Source organism: Aphidius gifuensis, linkage group LG4 (assembly GCF_014905175.1).
Source record: "Aphidius gifuensis isolate YNYX2018 linkage group LG4, ASM1490517v1, whole genome shotgun sequence".
NCBI lineage: Eukaryota > Metazoa > Arthropoda > Insecta > Hymenoptera > Braconidae > Aphidius > Aphidius gifuensis.
In genome coordinates this window covers 4,609,290-4,627,162 of record NC_057791.1, presented here as the reverse complement: position 1 = coordinate 4,627,162, position 17,873 = coordinate 4,609,290, and the positions used below count along the sequence as shown (strand labels likewise).

Sequence of the window (17,873 nt, the reverse complement as noted above, 5' to 3'; positions counted from 1 at the left end):
TCAAATTTACTATTTCAAATGTATGACAACCGTTTTAATGTCAGTAAAATATTATGATAATATATTCGGTAGGTCATCGTGTCACGATTTCCAGATCAATGTAAGCAAAAGACATACAACAATGTCTCAACGGAAAAAAAAAAAAAATGTTATTATTTTGTGATCATTACGTAGCATGACCCCCTATATTAATAGTAGATATAATATAACACAACTTTGTTACTGCTTTTGATTATTATTAATAATTTATTAATCATTAAGTTACCTATTTTCCTACAAAAAAGTGTTTTATTTTTTTTTTATAAAGATTTAGTTTTATTGTTGATTGTCATCATTGAATATTTTTAAATGGCAATAACATTATAATTTTTTAAATTTAATAACTTCAATAATAAAATTCAGTTAAAAAAAAAATAACGAAAATACATACATCAGCAAGTAAAATTTCATTTTTCTTTTATTATTAATTTTTTTTATTTAAATAATTGCTATCGCTCATTGGAGAAAACATTTTATGTTCTTTAATTTTTATAACTTTATGTATTATTTTATTTTCAATTAAAAGTGCTTTAAATATATGCTTTTTTTCAAAATCATACCTCAATTATATGTGATTCCAAAACTTTAAAAATCACGAAAATACAAATATTTTGGAAATTCGAATAATACATAAACATATATAAAAATGTATAATAAAAAAATCACAAAATACGTCACTGATTTTTTATTTAATTATTATCACCTTATTGTGATATAATTTAAATTTATAATTGAAAGTATCAGTTTAATTTGGATAAATAAAATCTCATTATTCAAACTCATAGCAAATAACAAGTTTTATTTTTGACACATGTGGTTTTTTAATATAAAAAAAAAAAAGAAATAAATTATTTATGTTATTATATGCATTTGCTAATAATAACATTAAGTTTTGCTCTGTTTCGTAATTCTCAATTGACCTTGATTAAATGAATAAATCAGTAATATCAAAAAAATATATATTTTTATTTCCAAAAAAACAATTTAGTATATATAATAATTTAACTTAAATTAAATATAAAAAAAAACAAGCTTATGGCTTATTTGCCTCCTTATAATGCAGATAGGTATATATCAATTTTTAAATATATTTATACTTTTAATTATATAACTCAAATTAACTTCTTATCCATTTTGATTTTTTTTTTAGCTTGCAGTAATATAATAATTATATCGAAAATGTTAATATTTGAATTTTTTTATGCTTAGAATCTATTAAATTATTGAATATTTGTGATGTAAACATTCGATAATTTAATAAGATTACAAAATGGTATTAATAACAATGAAAAATAATTTGAAAAAATATATAAAATTAAAAGAACAAAAGCAATACAAAATATATTCCAACCATTTTGAAGATAATAGTGACGTTTTAAACCCTGATCAAGTGTTGATATTGGATCTTTGAGAACATACTTTCTAGTACCTGACCAATAAGAAAAACAATATATTCCCCAATCGAATTTTCTTAAATCATTGAAAAATAATTCATTGTCACGTTTATTCATTTTATCCCAAACTTTTGTTGTTTCATGAACATGAATTCGCCAATTATTGAAAAATGAAAAATAAAGTAAATCTGGAACCACTGGTATTACTCTACGAGCCACCTTTATTGCTCTATTGAAAAAAACTGAATTATTAAATAAAATGAATAATTGAAAAAAAAAAAATGGATTATTAATATATTATTATTTGTGTTATCAATTTTTATCTATAAATATACTTACAGAGGTTTTTTTCCACATAATAATAAAACAATGTCAGCAATGATACCAGGAATTACAAGTAATATTATTGTCCCTATTAAAAATAATGAATACCAATTTGTTGAGTGTAGAAAATGTGGACCAATCATTTTACTTGATGGAAAATCAGCACCTCTAAATCCTGATAAATGTTCAAATTGCTTTCCATTTATAGGATTAACGACTGAACTTCCATAATTATATACAAAAACTTGATCTGATTTGAATCTAAATTATAAAAAATAATATAAATATAATCATAGATGTGATTTCTAATTTATTATTGTTAGAAGAAATTTTTTCTTACTCATTCACAGCTGCCCAAGTTGTTGAAATTAGAGCATTCGTACACATGTCGACAGGTACCATATCAGTTGGACTATGCCTCTTAGGTATAATATGAAATATTCCAAGACCAACAGCAGTAAATATAGAACTTGGTCCATTTAAGTTTCCATTGGTCCATCCAGGGCTTGGCTCCTGATAACTTAGCATTACTAAAATTGATAAAAGAAATAAATTTTTAGTTAGTTATTTATCTAAATAATGAAAGGATAAAATTAAAAATATAATTTTATATTGTTATTTAATATTGCTTACTCATTGATGGTCTAAATATTGTACAATAGAAATCACTTTTTGTAGCATACTGTTCAACCAAGTTCTCAGCCATGGCTTTACCAAAAGTATATATGTTTCGCCATGGTGCTATTAGTTCTGTTATTGCAGTTTTAGATAAACCATTTGTATGAGCACGATCATTATCAATAAGATCATAAATCATATTCATATCACATGGTGGTGGATAACATTTTTCATAAATGTGTTGTTGATAACAATGAGAGTAAGCTGTTGACACGTAAACAAATACTTCAAGATGTTTACATTGAGTTGCTAAATCAAGCATATTTTTTGTACCAATAACATTGCAATTGAGAGATTGTGATACTCGTAAATCAAATTTAACATTTGATGCATTGTGAATAAATATTGATGCTTCATTTATTATAATATTTTTATCATCATCTGATAAACCCAAATTTGGACTCTCCAAATTTCCTTCAATAATAACGACTTTTGATGTGAATTTTGGTTGTAGTTCACGAAGTTTATCGAATACCTTTAAATAATTATATTGAACAAAATATAAAATAGTTAATAATGAAAAAGAAATATTATATATATATTTATTACTTACGGTATCATTGAAATATTTTTCAATTCTTTCTTTAGCTGATAGTTTTTTTGGTCGTACAAATAAATAGATTTTCTTCAATTTTGGACATGCACGTAATAATTTTTCAATAATACTTTTACCAAAAAAACCAGTACATCCAGTAAAAAAAATTGTTTTGTTTGCATAAAAATTTTGTATTTTACTAACTTCATTATCATCCACACCCCACAAATCAGGATCTGATATTTTATCATAAATTTCGTCCATTTTTGCAATTAATTTATGCTATAAATTTAAGGAAATAATATTGAATTTTTTTCTGTCCGGTTGAATGTCTTCTGATTACGTTAAAATTTTTTTTTGATTTGTCAATCAATAACTTTACTGTCTTTTATATATACACAGTTCATATATACAGCAATTTTTGTGATGCAACAACCGTTCGTTAATAAAGTTTCATTGTTATAATCTATCGAATGAATTTTCGTGTGAAAAGTGTCAGTATTACAATGTATATTTATTCGAATAATAATTTTTTTGCTGTTTTTTTATTGCATTAGTATACATATAGATATATTATCTATTAATATTCATCAAATATTAATAAATTTTAATTTACTATTTCAAATGTATGAAAAATATTCAAAAATCAGGAAATTATCATGATAATATATTTAATAGGTCATTGTATCATTTTTTTATAATAATGAATGCCAGTGTCAAAGCTGCTTTATTTTGATTTATCCATAATGAAAATAAACGTCATTGTTGTGATAAACGTGATGATTCTATGACCTCTTAAGTATTCATTGGAATTTATAAATTAATTATAATGTAATAATACCTGCTAAACTTTTATAATTTTAATATGCTCTCAATACAATTGAAAAACTATATATAATTTAATATTTTTTAATTTATTAATATATTTTAGTTATAATAATAATGCAGCTGTTTGATCGAACAAGAAATGTATAAAAATAAACAATTAATCTTCAAATTAATTTGTTATTTGCTTAAAAAAATTATAATAATAATAAAAGAAGAGAATTATTTTCTTAAAATTAGTATATTGTGGTTTTTTAAAGATGTTATATATTTATATATATTTGAATTAATTTTAGTAAAATTTGTCGTTCAGTAATGAGGACACAAATGCAGAGATCGTAAACATGGTAAAAAAAAAATGCAAAAAAAAATAGTAAATGTGAAGAAAAGATCACGAGGTTAATGATAAGGTGACATCACGTTTCATAAATGTTGAGGAAAAAACTCTCGAGGGTTGAAAATGAATAAAGAAAATAAAATGAAAAAAGTTATTACAGAGTGCTTTTCAACCAAACTCTGTGGACAAAATATAAAATAAATAAATAAATGATAATAAAAATTTAAAAAAATAATAAAAAATATATATAAATACTGATATACATATAAAAAAAAAAAAAAAAAGGATAAATATGAAAAGATACATTTTTATTACAGCAAAAGTAAGATATTTCATTCACTCTATTCACAAAAGCAAAAAATAAAAATAGAAAAATCTTCAATTGAATAGTTAATAAATAATTTTCAGGTGTTTATAAAACCTCATTTTTTATTTTCAATTTTCCTTGTATATATTTTGTAATTGAAAAAAAAAAAAAAAAAAAACGATGAAAAAGATAAATTGTGTTGCGAATAAAAAAAAAAAAAAAAAAAAGCTTTAAGCATCGTCATCATGTTCATGTAATCATAGTCATCATGAACATCAGGTATTAATAAATTTTCTTTTTTTTTTTTCTTTTTTCTTCTTTATTGAGCTCAAAGTGAAAAGCACCCGGGGACAAAGAGTCTCATTTCCTTCGTCCAATCTTAGATTTTTTTTTTTTTCATATGTCAGTCAACAAAACGATGGGGAATATCTTTTGGGGAATATGCAACTTGAATGATTTATGAGCCTTGGTAAACATCATTTGTGGGAAGTTCAAAAAAGAAAAGAAATTTTTCTGTGAAAAAAATATATAAGTATATGTGTGTGTCTGTAAGAGAGGGTTATAAACTATATGAGAATATAAATTTTTTTTTTATATTTTTTGTTTTACAATATAAAATATATAAAAGAAGATGATATTGATGGCTATTGGTAGTTGATCCTTGGACAAAAAAGAATTTACGTCAGCTTATCCGTTGTGATTTTTTCTTGGTTGTGAATTGCAACAGGTGGCTTTGAAAAATTGAACCTCCGGATATGCGGGTATGTTAACACATACTTGTTTAAATTGCACTCTCTTTCAATATATACTCCATTTTCACATACATAATAAATATATAAATTTACAAATACAAATTCAATTTATAATTTTTATTTTTACTATTGCTTGAACAATTTTTTTTTCATTTATTATTTAAATTTTTTATACATACAATGTTATTTAATTTTAAAGTTGTGTAAAGGTTTGCATAAGCAAATAAACATAGAAATAAATGAATAATATATTTAGTTTTTTAATTATTTATTTATTTTTTAATTAATTTTTTTTCACTAATTAATTAATCAATTTATTCGCATTTATACTACAATACTATTCATCCATATTTCTCCGCGTTCATATGTATAATCACAAATACATGAAAATAAAATTGATGATTTAATAATTTTAATAATAATATAAATACTATTAAATATAATTTTTAAAAATTTAATAATATTTATTGTTACTATATTATTTTCAAGTAATTTAAATAGATAAACTTCAAATCCGCCAACTGATTGATTCCAAAATGACACATCTTCATTGTCTTCATTATTACTGATATTATTATTATCAGATAATTGTGTATTATTTAATGGTGTTTTAATATTTACTTTATTAAATATATTATCATTTTTTCTATCACTTGATTTTGCCTTTCTAATATTTGCTGATTCCCACGTCCGTTTTGTTATACAAATTAAAAAATTTTTTTCAGCTGGATATTTTTGATATGTCTTTTTTAATAATACTAAATAATCATTTGTATTATTGTTATTATTATTATCATTATTATTTAATATTGTATAAACATATTGTAATTTAATTATTATTATTAATATAATTAAAATATAATTCACTGTATTCATTTTATATGGAAAATAAATATTCAAATTTAACAAAATTTTAACTGCTTAAACTTGTCTTGACAAAAACTTTTTCTCAACTTTTTTTTTTTTTGTACGATGTGAACACATTGGTCGAAAGTCAAAAACTGACCTGAGTTTTTTTTTTTTTTTTTTTGTTTTCTACTTACCTAAAGTATTTGCAGAGTAAATCAAGGAAAAAATAAAAGATAATCAGTCAAAAAGAAAAAAAAAAAAAACGAATAAAAGACAAGATAGGTAGCCACAGGGGATTTTAAAAAAATTTTTGAACTATCCGAACAATTTGAAACAGTGAAAAATCGTTTTCATAAAATGGCTTTGGATGAAAAAGTCTTATTCTCTCGAGACTTACTGAAATTTAATCTTTTTTCTTTTTTTTTTCCTTAACAATAATTTATTTAAAAGAAAAAACAAAAAATACAATCTATCATTCCATATATATAATTATTAAAATTAGAAAAAAATTAGTTTTAAACATCTATCAATCAATAAAATATATATATTTTAATAATTTTTAAGAGTAGTCTGCAGAGTAAGGGGAGATTTATTATATATATGTTCGTTGAGTGAGGGACAAACAAGAAAATTGGTACTTTGCCAATGAATTTTAGTTAAAGACGCATGCCAAAAATTTAAGAATTGAGGTCTCTTTGTTCCTCATTCCCATACTCAACAAAAAAAAATAAAAAACACTGTAAATAGAAAAAATAAATATATATGTATATATTTAAAAAAAAAAAACAACTAATAAACCCAAGGGATTTTTACCAATTGCAATGAAAATTCAAAAAATTAAGAAAAATCTCAAATAGTCTATACGCGTATGTATGTGTTTGTATTTGTAAAAGAAAGTGCGATACTGAAGAGCTATTAGAGCAGAAACTAAAGGAGGCCTGGGGGATGAAAAGATAAAAAAAAAAAAAAAAAAATTATATACGATGAAAAAGTGAGAGATGATACGTTGAGGATGAAAAAAAAAAAATATAGATGAGAAGGCTTTTTTTCAAAAAGAAGAGGAGAAGAGTAGAAGTATATTCATAGGAGGGGGAGGGAGGGAGAACAGGAAAGAGGTAGATAGGTAGGGAGTTAGATAAAAAGAGGGTTAAAAAAAAAAAAGAGAAAGAGAGATGAAATGATGAGGTGGTTAAAGAGTAAGAGGAGGTAAAAGAGGTAACACACAACCGGGATTGCCAAGGGTTGCGTGGTGCGCGCGGTATCGATCGTTTTTTGTTGGAAGGGATGATAGTCTTTGGATGCACTATACCACTACAATATATACACTTATACTATATAAAATTTATACATGTATATATATATGATGGTCCGGGGGTGAAAAGCTCCAGCTTCAGCGTCGGCGCTTTCTCTCTCTCGTTATATACATGGAATATTATCAAAAGCCCCGTTCATCCTAAAAACACGTACACATACTTGGCCCCTCTCATCAAGAGTTGGTTTGTGCTTCGCACGATCATTTTCGCGGCAGTAGAGCCCGGGAGATAGTCGGTACACGTTGGGGATAATTTCAAAAAGAAATAATAATAATAATCATCAAATATTTAAGGGTGTGAGTTGAACACATACTGATAAAAAACATGTATAGAGTTAAATAGTGAGAGGGTGAAAAAGTGAATGAGGGGCTAAAGGAGAAAATGTAAAATGAAAAAGAAGATTTGAAATGAAATTTTAAATATTCACTTAATAAATTTGTGATAAGGTGTATACTGAGGTTGGGTATAAAAGTCATAAGTCAGAGGGTCCAGCAGGTCTAGTCGTTACTCGACCACCTTGACAAGTACTTGACTTGCAATCATCTACCTCGAATCACGCAAATATAGATATATAGATATATATCACAAAATTATCATCATCATCATTATCAATATTATTGATGATAATAATAATAGTAAAAAAATCAACGAGTTATGAAAAATAAAAAGAAAAAAAAAAAGTAAAAAGTGATTAATTTAATGTTGATTTATATGTAATATTAGAAGTAATATAAATAAAATTTTCAAATGACGAATAATAATTTCAATAAAAAAACATATGATGATGACTATATGTCATCAATTAATTTGTGGATAATAATAGACGATGGAAATAAGTTTTAACAATAATAAAAATAATAATATAATAAATATTAAAAAGCTATTATTGATGAATTTAAAAAAGAGAAAAGCGCGTAAACGTGCTATTAGAAAAATAAAATTAATGAAAAAATTATATATAAACTCGTCTATTTGTGATAAATTAATAATCAAAAATACCAATAATAATAATAATAAATTGATAGATTTAAAAATTAAAAAAAATATAATTAATAATAATTATTATTTAAAATTTATTTTTAATTTGCAAAAAAAATTATTTTTTGATTTAATAAATTTACGACAAGTGCTGGTGGGTGATTGAGGAAGATAAAGAAAGAGGAAAAGACTATTATAGATGCGGTGCCCGGAGGGGCCGGTCCGCGGCGGCGTGACGCGATGCGGACGCGCCCCTCCTGCAAAATCACTCATGTCAAGAGTACGAATAGATATTATTGTCAACGTACAAATCAACAAAGACAAAATTCATTATCATCATCATTACTATTGTCATCAAAAACATCATCATCATCATCATCATCAACAACAACAACAACAAATACAAAAAAATGCCTTGGTTATCACATGTTTATTTTTATTATCATGGTATTTTTACTTGATAAAACATTTGGTCAACAACAGCAACAACAACAGCAACAACAACAACAACAACAACAACAAGTTAAATACAGTACAAGACAAATACGTACACGTTATGGTACATTACGTGGTATTGTATCACGTACAAATAGTATTGATGGTGTTGAAGTTTATCTTGGTGTACCTTATGCAACACCACCACTTGGTTCATTACGTTATATGCCCCCAGTTACACCAACACAATGGCGTGGTACAAAATTTGCTGATACAATGCCACCCGTATGTCCACAAAAAATACCAACAAATGATCCATTATTATCAAGACATCGACGTGCCTATCTCGATAAAATTTCATCTATACTTAAAAATCAAAGCGAGGACTGTCTTTATCTCAATCTTTATGTGCCAAGGCCTATTCACGGTGAGTCTTATAACAATAATATTTATTTTATTTTTGAAAAATCACAAAATTACATGAACATTTTTTTTTATCTTAGAAAATTTCATCAACATATTTTATTTTTATTATCTTTATATATTGACAATAATAAATTTACTTAAAATAAGATTATAGTTGGGGAAGAAGCAAGTAGTTTTTATTTTATTTATATGTTGATCATAAATAAAACTTAATACTGTCATTTTTTCCTTTTTTTTTTATTTTTTTTCGTATATATGAAATTCATTATATCAAGTTTTGTGTCCTATTGCCCTAGATAATAATAATAAAAAATATATATGAATATTGCATGAATAACCAGATTATTTGATTTTCATCTGGACAACTTTTTGCAGCCAAATAAAACCTTGCACATTCAATGCAAAAGTTTTTAAAAATTCAAAAAAAAAAAAAAAAAACAAATTTTATTTACTTGAAAAGTATAAGATTTTATATTTAAACTGTAACAATTTTTTTTTTTGGCATATGTATTATATATTTTCGGTTCATAGAATATAAGATGAATGATATATCGAGCAACAAATGGAATATTGTGGTAAAATATTCAGTGAAATAGATATCAATTCAGTCAGCCAAAGAAAATCTTAAGAATTCAAGAGAATCAAGATGGAAAGTATCCAAGATGCATTTGAATAGAATATTGGATGATGATAAATATATAAAACAACAATACTATTGTCAAGATTTTTATGGAAAATATATAACAGGTTTTTGTTTAAATATATATCATGATGCGTTACCGCTTCAATTCCGTAGTGCATTGTAGTCGATTTTGATATTTTCGATATACAACCTGCAAGCACCGCGGGAGTGAGGTGGTTTCGTGTCCAATCAACATATCAAAAATTATCTTGTTAATAATAACAACATCAACAATGGATATTCATAGATTTTTTTTTTTTCAATTACCAGCTTTTTTTGTATTTATACTTTTACAGGAAAATTATGATTTTATTTTTTTACTCAATAGAATAAAAATGATAATAGTTATATATATTAAGAACAAATAAAAAAAAAAACAAAAAAAATTTTCAGTTCAAAGTGCTGAGCATAATCAGGATCAACAATTGCAACAGGTGGATGTGTCACTGTCCTGTCTGTACTCTATCAACTAATTTTAAACTCATTCAAATATGCTGCTACTTTATTCAATTTACATTTTCATTTAACTTATTATATATTATTAAGTTTTTTTAATTTATATTTTTTTCATATTTATATATAATTATTTAATTGAAAACTTTATAAAATACATGTATTTTTTTTATTTAAAAAGAAAAGAAAAGTTTTTAATTTATATAAAAAAAAAAAGAAAAAAAAAAAAAAAAGAAACATTTATAGTGGTTATATAAAAAGTACAATTGTATTTTCGTAAATATAAATAATATTTTTATTATAAATATATAAATTAATTTTTTTTATTTTACAGCAAGTGAAACAGAATTGTTGCCAGCTCTTCTTCTTATTCATGGTGATTCATATTCTTGGGGTGCTGGAAATCCATTGGACGGCATTGCCTTGGCTGCACATGGACGTATCATCGTAGTATCTATTAATTTTCGTCTTGGTGTACTTGGTAATTATGACTAAGTAATAACTTAAGCATGTCTCATTAACCAAGATTAGTTTTCATTTAAAATTTATATAAATATATAGCATGAAAACTTGTTGATAAATATTTTCTTTATACAATTTAAATTTATATTAGCTGTATAATATATTTTTAGGATTATTTTAAAGTGTAATTTAGAATAATTAACAATGTTGATCATTAAAAAGCTTAATTTCAAATTTCAATTGTAAAACAAGTACTTAACTATATTTTGTTATTTGTTATTCTTCTGAAAATTACTTGAATTTCTCAATTAAAATATACAAATCAATTCATCAGTTTAAGCTTTAACTACAAACACAAATTGTAAAATATAATTAAGCCACTAATAAAGTTGCTTACTTTGATAAATACATTTAAAATAAAATTTAATATTTCAGTATAAGTTTATAAACTCGATAAAATATATAAATGTATTTAACTTGACTTATAAATTGACTTGAATTTCCATTGATTTTTTTTTATTTACCTCATGAAAATTAAGTTAAAAAAAAAAAAAAATAAATAAATAAATTTGCTGAGATGATGAAAAAGGATAATTTAATATTTTCTAGGTTTCTTGAAAACTGGCTCCAAGGGAAGTGCTCAGGGTAATTATGGTTTAATGGATCTTGTTGCTGGTTTACATTGGTTACGTGAAAACATTGAAGCATTTGGTGGTAATCCAGAAAATTTAAGTGTATTAGGACATGGTACTGGTGCTGCATTAGCAAATTTTTTAGCAGTATCACCAATGTCAAATGAATTAGTTGAAAAAGTAATATTATTAGGTGGTTCAGCATTATCATCATGGGCAATACAACGTGATCCATTATCAATAAAACGTAAAGTTGCTGATACATGTGGTTGTCATGGTGATATTGAAAATGATGATATAACAACATGTTTAAGAAGTAAAAATATTGATGAATTACTTGATGTTAAATTAGAATTACCAAGATTTACATCTGGTTTTGCACCATTTGTTGATGGTGCTGTATTACCATCACCAATATATCAAACAACACAACCAACAGCATCATCAGCTGGTATTTGGCCATTATTATCAAGTCCTGGTAGTGAATTTGCTGCACTTAATAATCGTGATATACTTATTGGATTAACATCAAGTGAAGCATTGCTGGATTTAAATGAAGATGATTTTAAAGTAAGTTATATATATATTTATAAAAATTTAAAACAAAAGAATGAATTAATAATAAAAATAATATATAAATTTTATTGTTTTTTTTTTTTTTTTTGCAGAATGGTTTAAATGAAACACGACGTGATAAAATACTCAGGACATATGTAAGAAATACATATAGATATCATTTACATGAAATATATTCAACATTAAGAAATGAATATACAGATTGGGAAAAAACAGAACAAAGTCCAGTATCAATGCGTGAAGGATTATTATCATTACTTGGTGATGGACAAGTTGCAGCACCATTATTAAAATTAGCTTTATTACATTCAACATCTGGTGGTCGTGGTTATTTTTTACATTTTCAACCTGGTGAAAGACCAAGTCAACGAGGTGAAGAGTTGCCCTATTTACTTGGTTTTCCACTACTTAGAAATGATGCAAATCACTACAATCTCTATAGTAATTATACTCAAGATGATGAGATTCTTTCGCGCATGCTCATTCGATATCTTTCAAATTTTATACGTCGTGGGTAAGTACTTGATTATTAAATTCATATATATATACTTATATTAATTTAATTTTTTATAATAATATTTCTTTTCTTTTATTATTTATAAAAATTTTATTTTTCATAATGATGATATAGTATGTAAGTGATTTTTTTTTTTCTTTTTCTTTTTACTCATTTTAAAAGCCATAAAATTATATCGTGAAAATTAGAAAAGATAAAAGTTTTTAGTGCTAGTAAAAGAAAAAAAATAAAATAAAAATGTAATTATTATTGAGCGCAAGTGAAATGGTGTATTTAGACTTTTCAACACCAACTATTTTGTTCTAGTTTTTTTATTTTTTATTTTTCTTCTATTCATTGGCTGTTTAAATACAGATTAATAAAAAAATTCTACTCAGAGCTTTTTGAGAGTCAATTGACATTAAAAATTGATTTTCATTTAGCTTTTTTTTTTTTTTATGAATATTTTAGCATTTCATTTTGTAAAGGGTGTTGAGGCTTTTTTTTTTTTTTTTTTTTTGTTTAACTTGGGCAAATAATATTTATGACTTCCCATTTATTCATAATAGTAGCTATAAAAGTTTCAGAAAAATATAATATAATATATAAAGTAAAAAAAAAAAAAATTTTATTGATTGCATTGTAATAAAATAATAATAAAAAATTCATCTAATTTGGCAATTGAAATAATCATCACTTATTTTCCGCGTAATTAAACTTGTTGAAATTATTAGTATATAATTTTTTAAAATATAAAAAAAAAAAAAAATTATCAATTTAAATCTATAAAAATGAAAATATTTTTATATTTATTTTTTATAACAAGTGATCCAAATGAGGGAAATATTGATGGAACAATAAAAAGTGCTCTATTTTGGGATTCATATGATTCAATAAATCAATTATATCTCGAAGCAAGTAAATCACCAGCAATGCGTTCACATTATCGTGGTCATAAAATGTCATTATGGCTTAATCTTTTACCTCAACTTCATCGACCAGGATATGAGATTAGTATGCGACATCATCATTTATCAGAAAGTCCAAATTTATATGAAGGTGCTGTACGTCCACAAATAATGGCAATGCCATTACCAGCACCACCACTTGAAATACCATCACCAACAGAAGCATCAATGTCATCAACAAAACAAATTAATCCAACAGAATGTACACCAAATGTATCGGCATTCACAAAATCATCATCAAAAATAAAAACAACAACACCATCAACAACATCAACACATCCAAAATTATCACCAGGACCTAATAATTTACTACATAAATTTTCATCAAATCATTATCAAAGCTATACAACTGCCCTAACTGTTACAATTGCTGTTGGTATATTTCTTTTATTATTAAATATATTAATATTTGCTGGAATTTATCAACAAAGAGATCGTAATATAAATGATACAACAATTGGTACATTATCAATAACAACTGTTGGACAATCATCACCATCATTATCATCATCATCATCATCAAATTTAACATTAGGATATATTGAAAAAAAAAAAAAAGAACAATTATTAGAAGCTGGATGTTCAAATATTGAACAAAAAATTAATATTAAAAATGATAAATTAAAAAAAATAACATCATCAACATTTTTATTAAATGATACAACATCATCAATAACAACAAGTCCATCTGTTAATAAAAAAAAACTTGCACAAGAACTTGAAATGCAATTACAAGATTTTAAATGTTCAACATTATCAATTAATAATAAAAGAATGACAATTGATCCACCATCGTATTTAAATAAAAGCTTTAATAATAAACAAAGAAGTAGAACACCATCACCATGTGTTGACATTGCATCAAGAAATAATGAAATAAATGATAATGAAAATGATGATATTAGTGATGATGAATTTTTACCTGAACCACCACCACCACCAAAAGCACCACTACCATCAACATCAACAACAACAACCGCCACAACAACAACAACAACAGCAACAACAGCAACAAATACATGTCCAGGTATATTACGACAACCTGGTACACCTGGTAGTGCAAAAAAACGTGTGCAAATACAAGAAATTTCCGTATAAAAAAAAAAAAAAAAAGAAAAATAGTTAAAAAGAAAATACATATAGAGATTTGATGAAAAATTTTTTAAACTTTGATATTTTTTTTTACTCTTGTTGATTCGTAATATATATAGAAAATTCTCGCTATTACATAAATATTTCAATGGCTTTTTTTTTATTCAATTTTTTTTCTGTTACTATTTTTTTATTTATTTGAAAAAAAATTTTTATTTATAAATATATATATAGATAAATTAAATGAGTTTGAAACTTTAAAGCAAATTGGAATTTTCAACAAAGGAATTGCAAGAAAACCAGCATGTAAAAAAAAATAATATATATTTTATTGTCAATCAAAAAAAAATTAAAATGTTAGAAATATTATTATTATTATTATTATTATCATTATTATTATTATGAATATTTAAACGAATTATTTGTATGGGATGCTTACACAAATAATTTTCTTTTTTTTTCTTTTGGAATTCAATAAACCTTTTGGAATTTAAAATTGCTGAATGTTACAGTTATTATTATGTAAGTGCAAGTTGAAAGAATTGGACAAGATTGAGTTGTAAAGTATTCCAAATAAAAAAAAAAACATAATACAAAATTGAAATTTATTGTTGTTATTATTATAAAAATTATTATTATTATATTAAATTAGTAAGCATCCCGGGGAGAAGCTTAATGCGATGCAGGAGAAATTTAAATTAAAAAAATTAATTAATTAATTAAAATTATTGTATTAAAGTGAATTAAACAAAAGAAAAATATTAATAATAAAGAAAACCCATGCCAAAGGGGCCATAAAATAAAAAAATAATATAAAAAAAAAAAACATAATGAAAAAATTAAAATTAATAAATACGTAATATATATTAATTTTAGATAATAATTTAGATTGTTTAAAAAAAAAAATCGCGTCATGAGGAGGTCATTTAAAAATCGCTATAATAATTGTAAAAGTATTACCATAAAAAAATTTCTTTATAATACACATCAAAGAAAAAATTATAAATATAATATAAATATAAAAAAAACACATTACTTTGTTCGATTGTCGGCCTCCAATAATAAATAAAATAAATATAATATGAAAATTTAAATTAATAAAAATTTATCAATGTTTAAAACAAACAAAAAATAAAAAAAAAATAATGTTGATAATTGATTGAATAAAAATAACATTAAAGTATTTAAAAAAAAAAAAAAATCTTGGCTTACATTTTCTTTCTTAGATAATAAATTTCTATTGATGTAATTTTCGTTTTTTTTTTTTTTTTTTCTTTTTGACATAGTTTAGTATTTTTTATGCTGATATGTATTATGTATAAATTTTATTATTATTTTTCTAGTCAATCAAGGGCTGAAAAAAAAAAAAAAAATTTGGCGAAGAAAATATAATGAAAAAAAAAAAATACTCAAGTACTCAATTGATGAGGGTTTTTCTTGGCGTTAACTTGATCTTTATATCTAGTCTATGTGATTCATTATTAATATATCTATATATGAAAATTGTCAATAGGCTAGTATACCGGAACAGATTTATGATTTTCTATTTTAAAGCTGACAAAAGTGAATCAGTGCTCGAGTTTACCAGTGTAATCTAGACTATCATACATGAAGGCGTGCCCATGAAAGCTCGATTGAACTCAAAACACATATACACACATATTTATTGTTCACAAGTACATTATCAGCAACCTCAATTCCATTCATATATTTTTTTTTTTTTTTTGCATTATGTTTTTTATATATATTTTTTTTGTTGTTATTCATTTATCAAAAATTTATTACTAAAATAAGTTGGTGGGGTATTTTTACTGACTCCAAAAAATTCAAACAAAAAAACCTATTTTTAAACATAGGGATGAATTTTAAAGGTATTATATTTTTATTTTTATATCACCACGAAGGAGTCAAACATGCATTGAAAGAGAAAAATATTTGTCAACTTTTCTGGTAATCCTGGAAAGATAAGATATTGAATTCCAAGTCAATCGTTTGTATATTCTATAAGATCCTAAATCCGGTTCAAATATACGATATTCAATTTTATTTATTTATAATTTTATAGTTGATTGAAAATATCAATAAAGTTATATTTAATTTATGAAAAAAAAAAAAAAATAAAAAAAATGTTTCATCCGGATAAAATAGCAACGTACATTCTATTGGAAATTTTTTGAATAATATTGTTATTTATTTTCATAATTGAATGAGACATTGATTGAATTATTATTTAATTAATAATTATTCAATAATGAATTATTAAAAAGAGAATCATTTTATTTTAATATAACATTGGTATATAAATATTGGAAAAAAAAGAAAAAAAATAATTCAAGTATACATGATAACAATATACTTAGGAATAAATCAAACCAGTTTTTAATACTGATTTATCATTTAAAATAATAACAATAATATTTAAAAAAAAAAAAAAAACAAGCAAAACTCCCGATCGAGCTGTTAATCTTCGATACCTTATCATAAACTGTCATAAACATACGACAAGTTATTCCTCGTGACTACAAAAGTCCTTCAACAGAAAAAAAAAAAAAAAGAAGACTATTTATATACGTAATCATCATTTGGAATGCATTAAAAATTTTTCAATGAAAAAAATAATAAATAAATAAAAATATTTGATATAAATAATTCATAAAAAAAATATTAAATAAAATAAATTTAAAAAAAAATTTGCAATTAAAATATAAAAGTGCAATAAAATATTTAAAAAGACGGTTATTAATTTGACATACCATATAAAACTTATTATTCAAAAATGAAAATAAATTCATTGACTAATCATAAATAAAATACCATTGAAAATACTATATTATGATTCAATATATTTCAAAATAATGCACTTAATACAATAAAAAAAAAAATTTTAAATATAATAATCATATTTGAATAAATAAATTAATAAAAAAATATTAAATAAAAATATATATTAATAATTCATAAAATATTAAATAAAATAAATTTAAAAAATAATTGATAAAATAAAATATAAAAGAATAAATATATTAATAAAATATAATTATATCATTAAAACAATAATATTATTAAACTAAAAAATAAATTCAGTTGACTCGAGTGCTTGGATCCGATTAAATGGAAAATATTTGAAAATCTATTTTCTTTTTCTCATATTCCACTATGTACCTCAACTTTCATTTTTCATCTCATTATTCTTTGATAATGCACTTATTTATATTATTCGATGCATTGAGATTTTTTTATTTGTTATTTTTTATTTATATATTTTGAATTTTCAAGTGCAATTCAATAAAAAATATATATTATTTATTATTTTTTACACA

At 23.7% G+C, this 17,873-nt stretch overlaps 2 protein-coding genes across 3 annotated transcripts; one reads left to right on the top strand and one right to left on the bottom strand.

Annotated features, from left to right (window-relative positions):
- Positions 1 to 988: 988 nt before the first annotated feature.
- On the bottom strand, positions 989 to 3,320 carry LOC122854697 (fatty acyl-CoA reductase wat-like). Of its 2 annotated transcripts, none has more exons than XM_044155616.1 (5): positions 2,989 to 3,320; positions 2,391 to 2,910; positions 2,098 to 2,287; positions 1,773 to 2,018; positions 989 to 1,662 (listed from the first exon to the last, which is right to left on the bottom strand). In XM_044155616.1, exons 1-5 carry the CDS (start codon positions 3,232 to 3,234, stop codon positions 1,260 to 1,262), a joined length of 1,605 nt encoding a protein of 534 aa, XP_044011551.1. In that variant the 5' UTR covers positions 3,235 to 3,320; the 3' UTR covers positions 989 to 1,259. The 2 variants fall into 2 exon arrangements, with proteins under 2 accessions (XP_044011551.1, XP_044011552.1); XM_044155617.1 differs by having other exon boundaries at positions 1,563 to 1,675.
- A 4,203-nt stretch (positions 3,321 to 7,523) lies between these two features.
- LOC122854669 (neuroligin-1-like) lies at positions 7,524 to 14,603 on the top strand. Its single transcript, XM_044155564.1, is given in 7 exon segments — positions 7,524 to 9,193; positions 10,662 to 10,808; positions 11,399 to 11,991; positions 12,090 to 12,511; positions 13,320 to 14,439; positions 14,441 to 14,482; positions 14,485 to 14,603. Coding segments are annotated over 7 exon segments (3,021 nt in total). The 5' UTR covers positions 7,524 to 8,571; the 3' UTR covers positions 14,560 to 14,603.
- The last annotated feature ends 3,270 nt before the right edge of the window (positions 14,604 to 17,873 follow it).

What these genes read in the sequence shown, in the direction of transcription:
- LOC122854697 (XM_044155616.1), bottom strand. Translation starts at nt 3,234, where the DNA reads ATGGACGAAATTTATGATAAAATATCAGATCCTGATTTGTGGGGTGTG. An exon ending in AAAAATATTTCAATGATACC is followed by an intron (nt 2,911 to 2,988) that starts GTAAGTAATAAA and finishes AATTATTTAAAG; the next exon opens with GTATTCGATAAACTTCGTGA. An exon ending in AATATTTAGACCATCAATGA is followed by an intron (nt 2,288 to 2,390) that starts GTAAGCAATATT and finishes TATCAATTTTAG; the next exon opens with TAATGCTAAGTTATCAGGAG.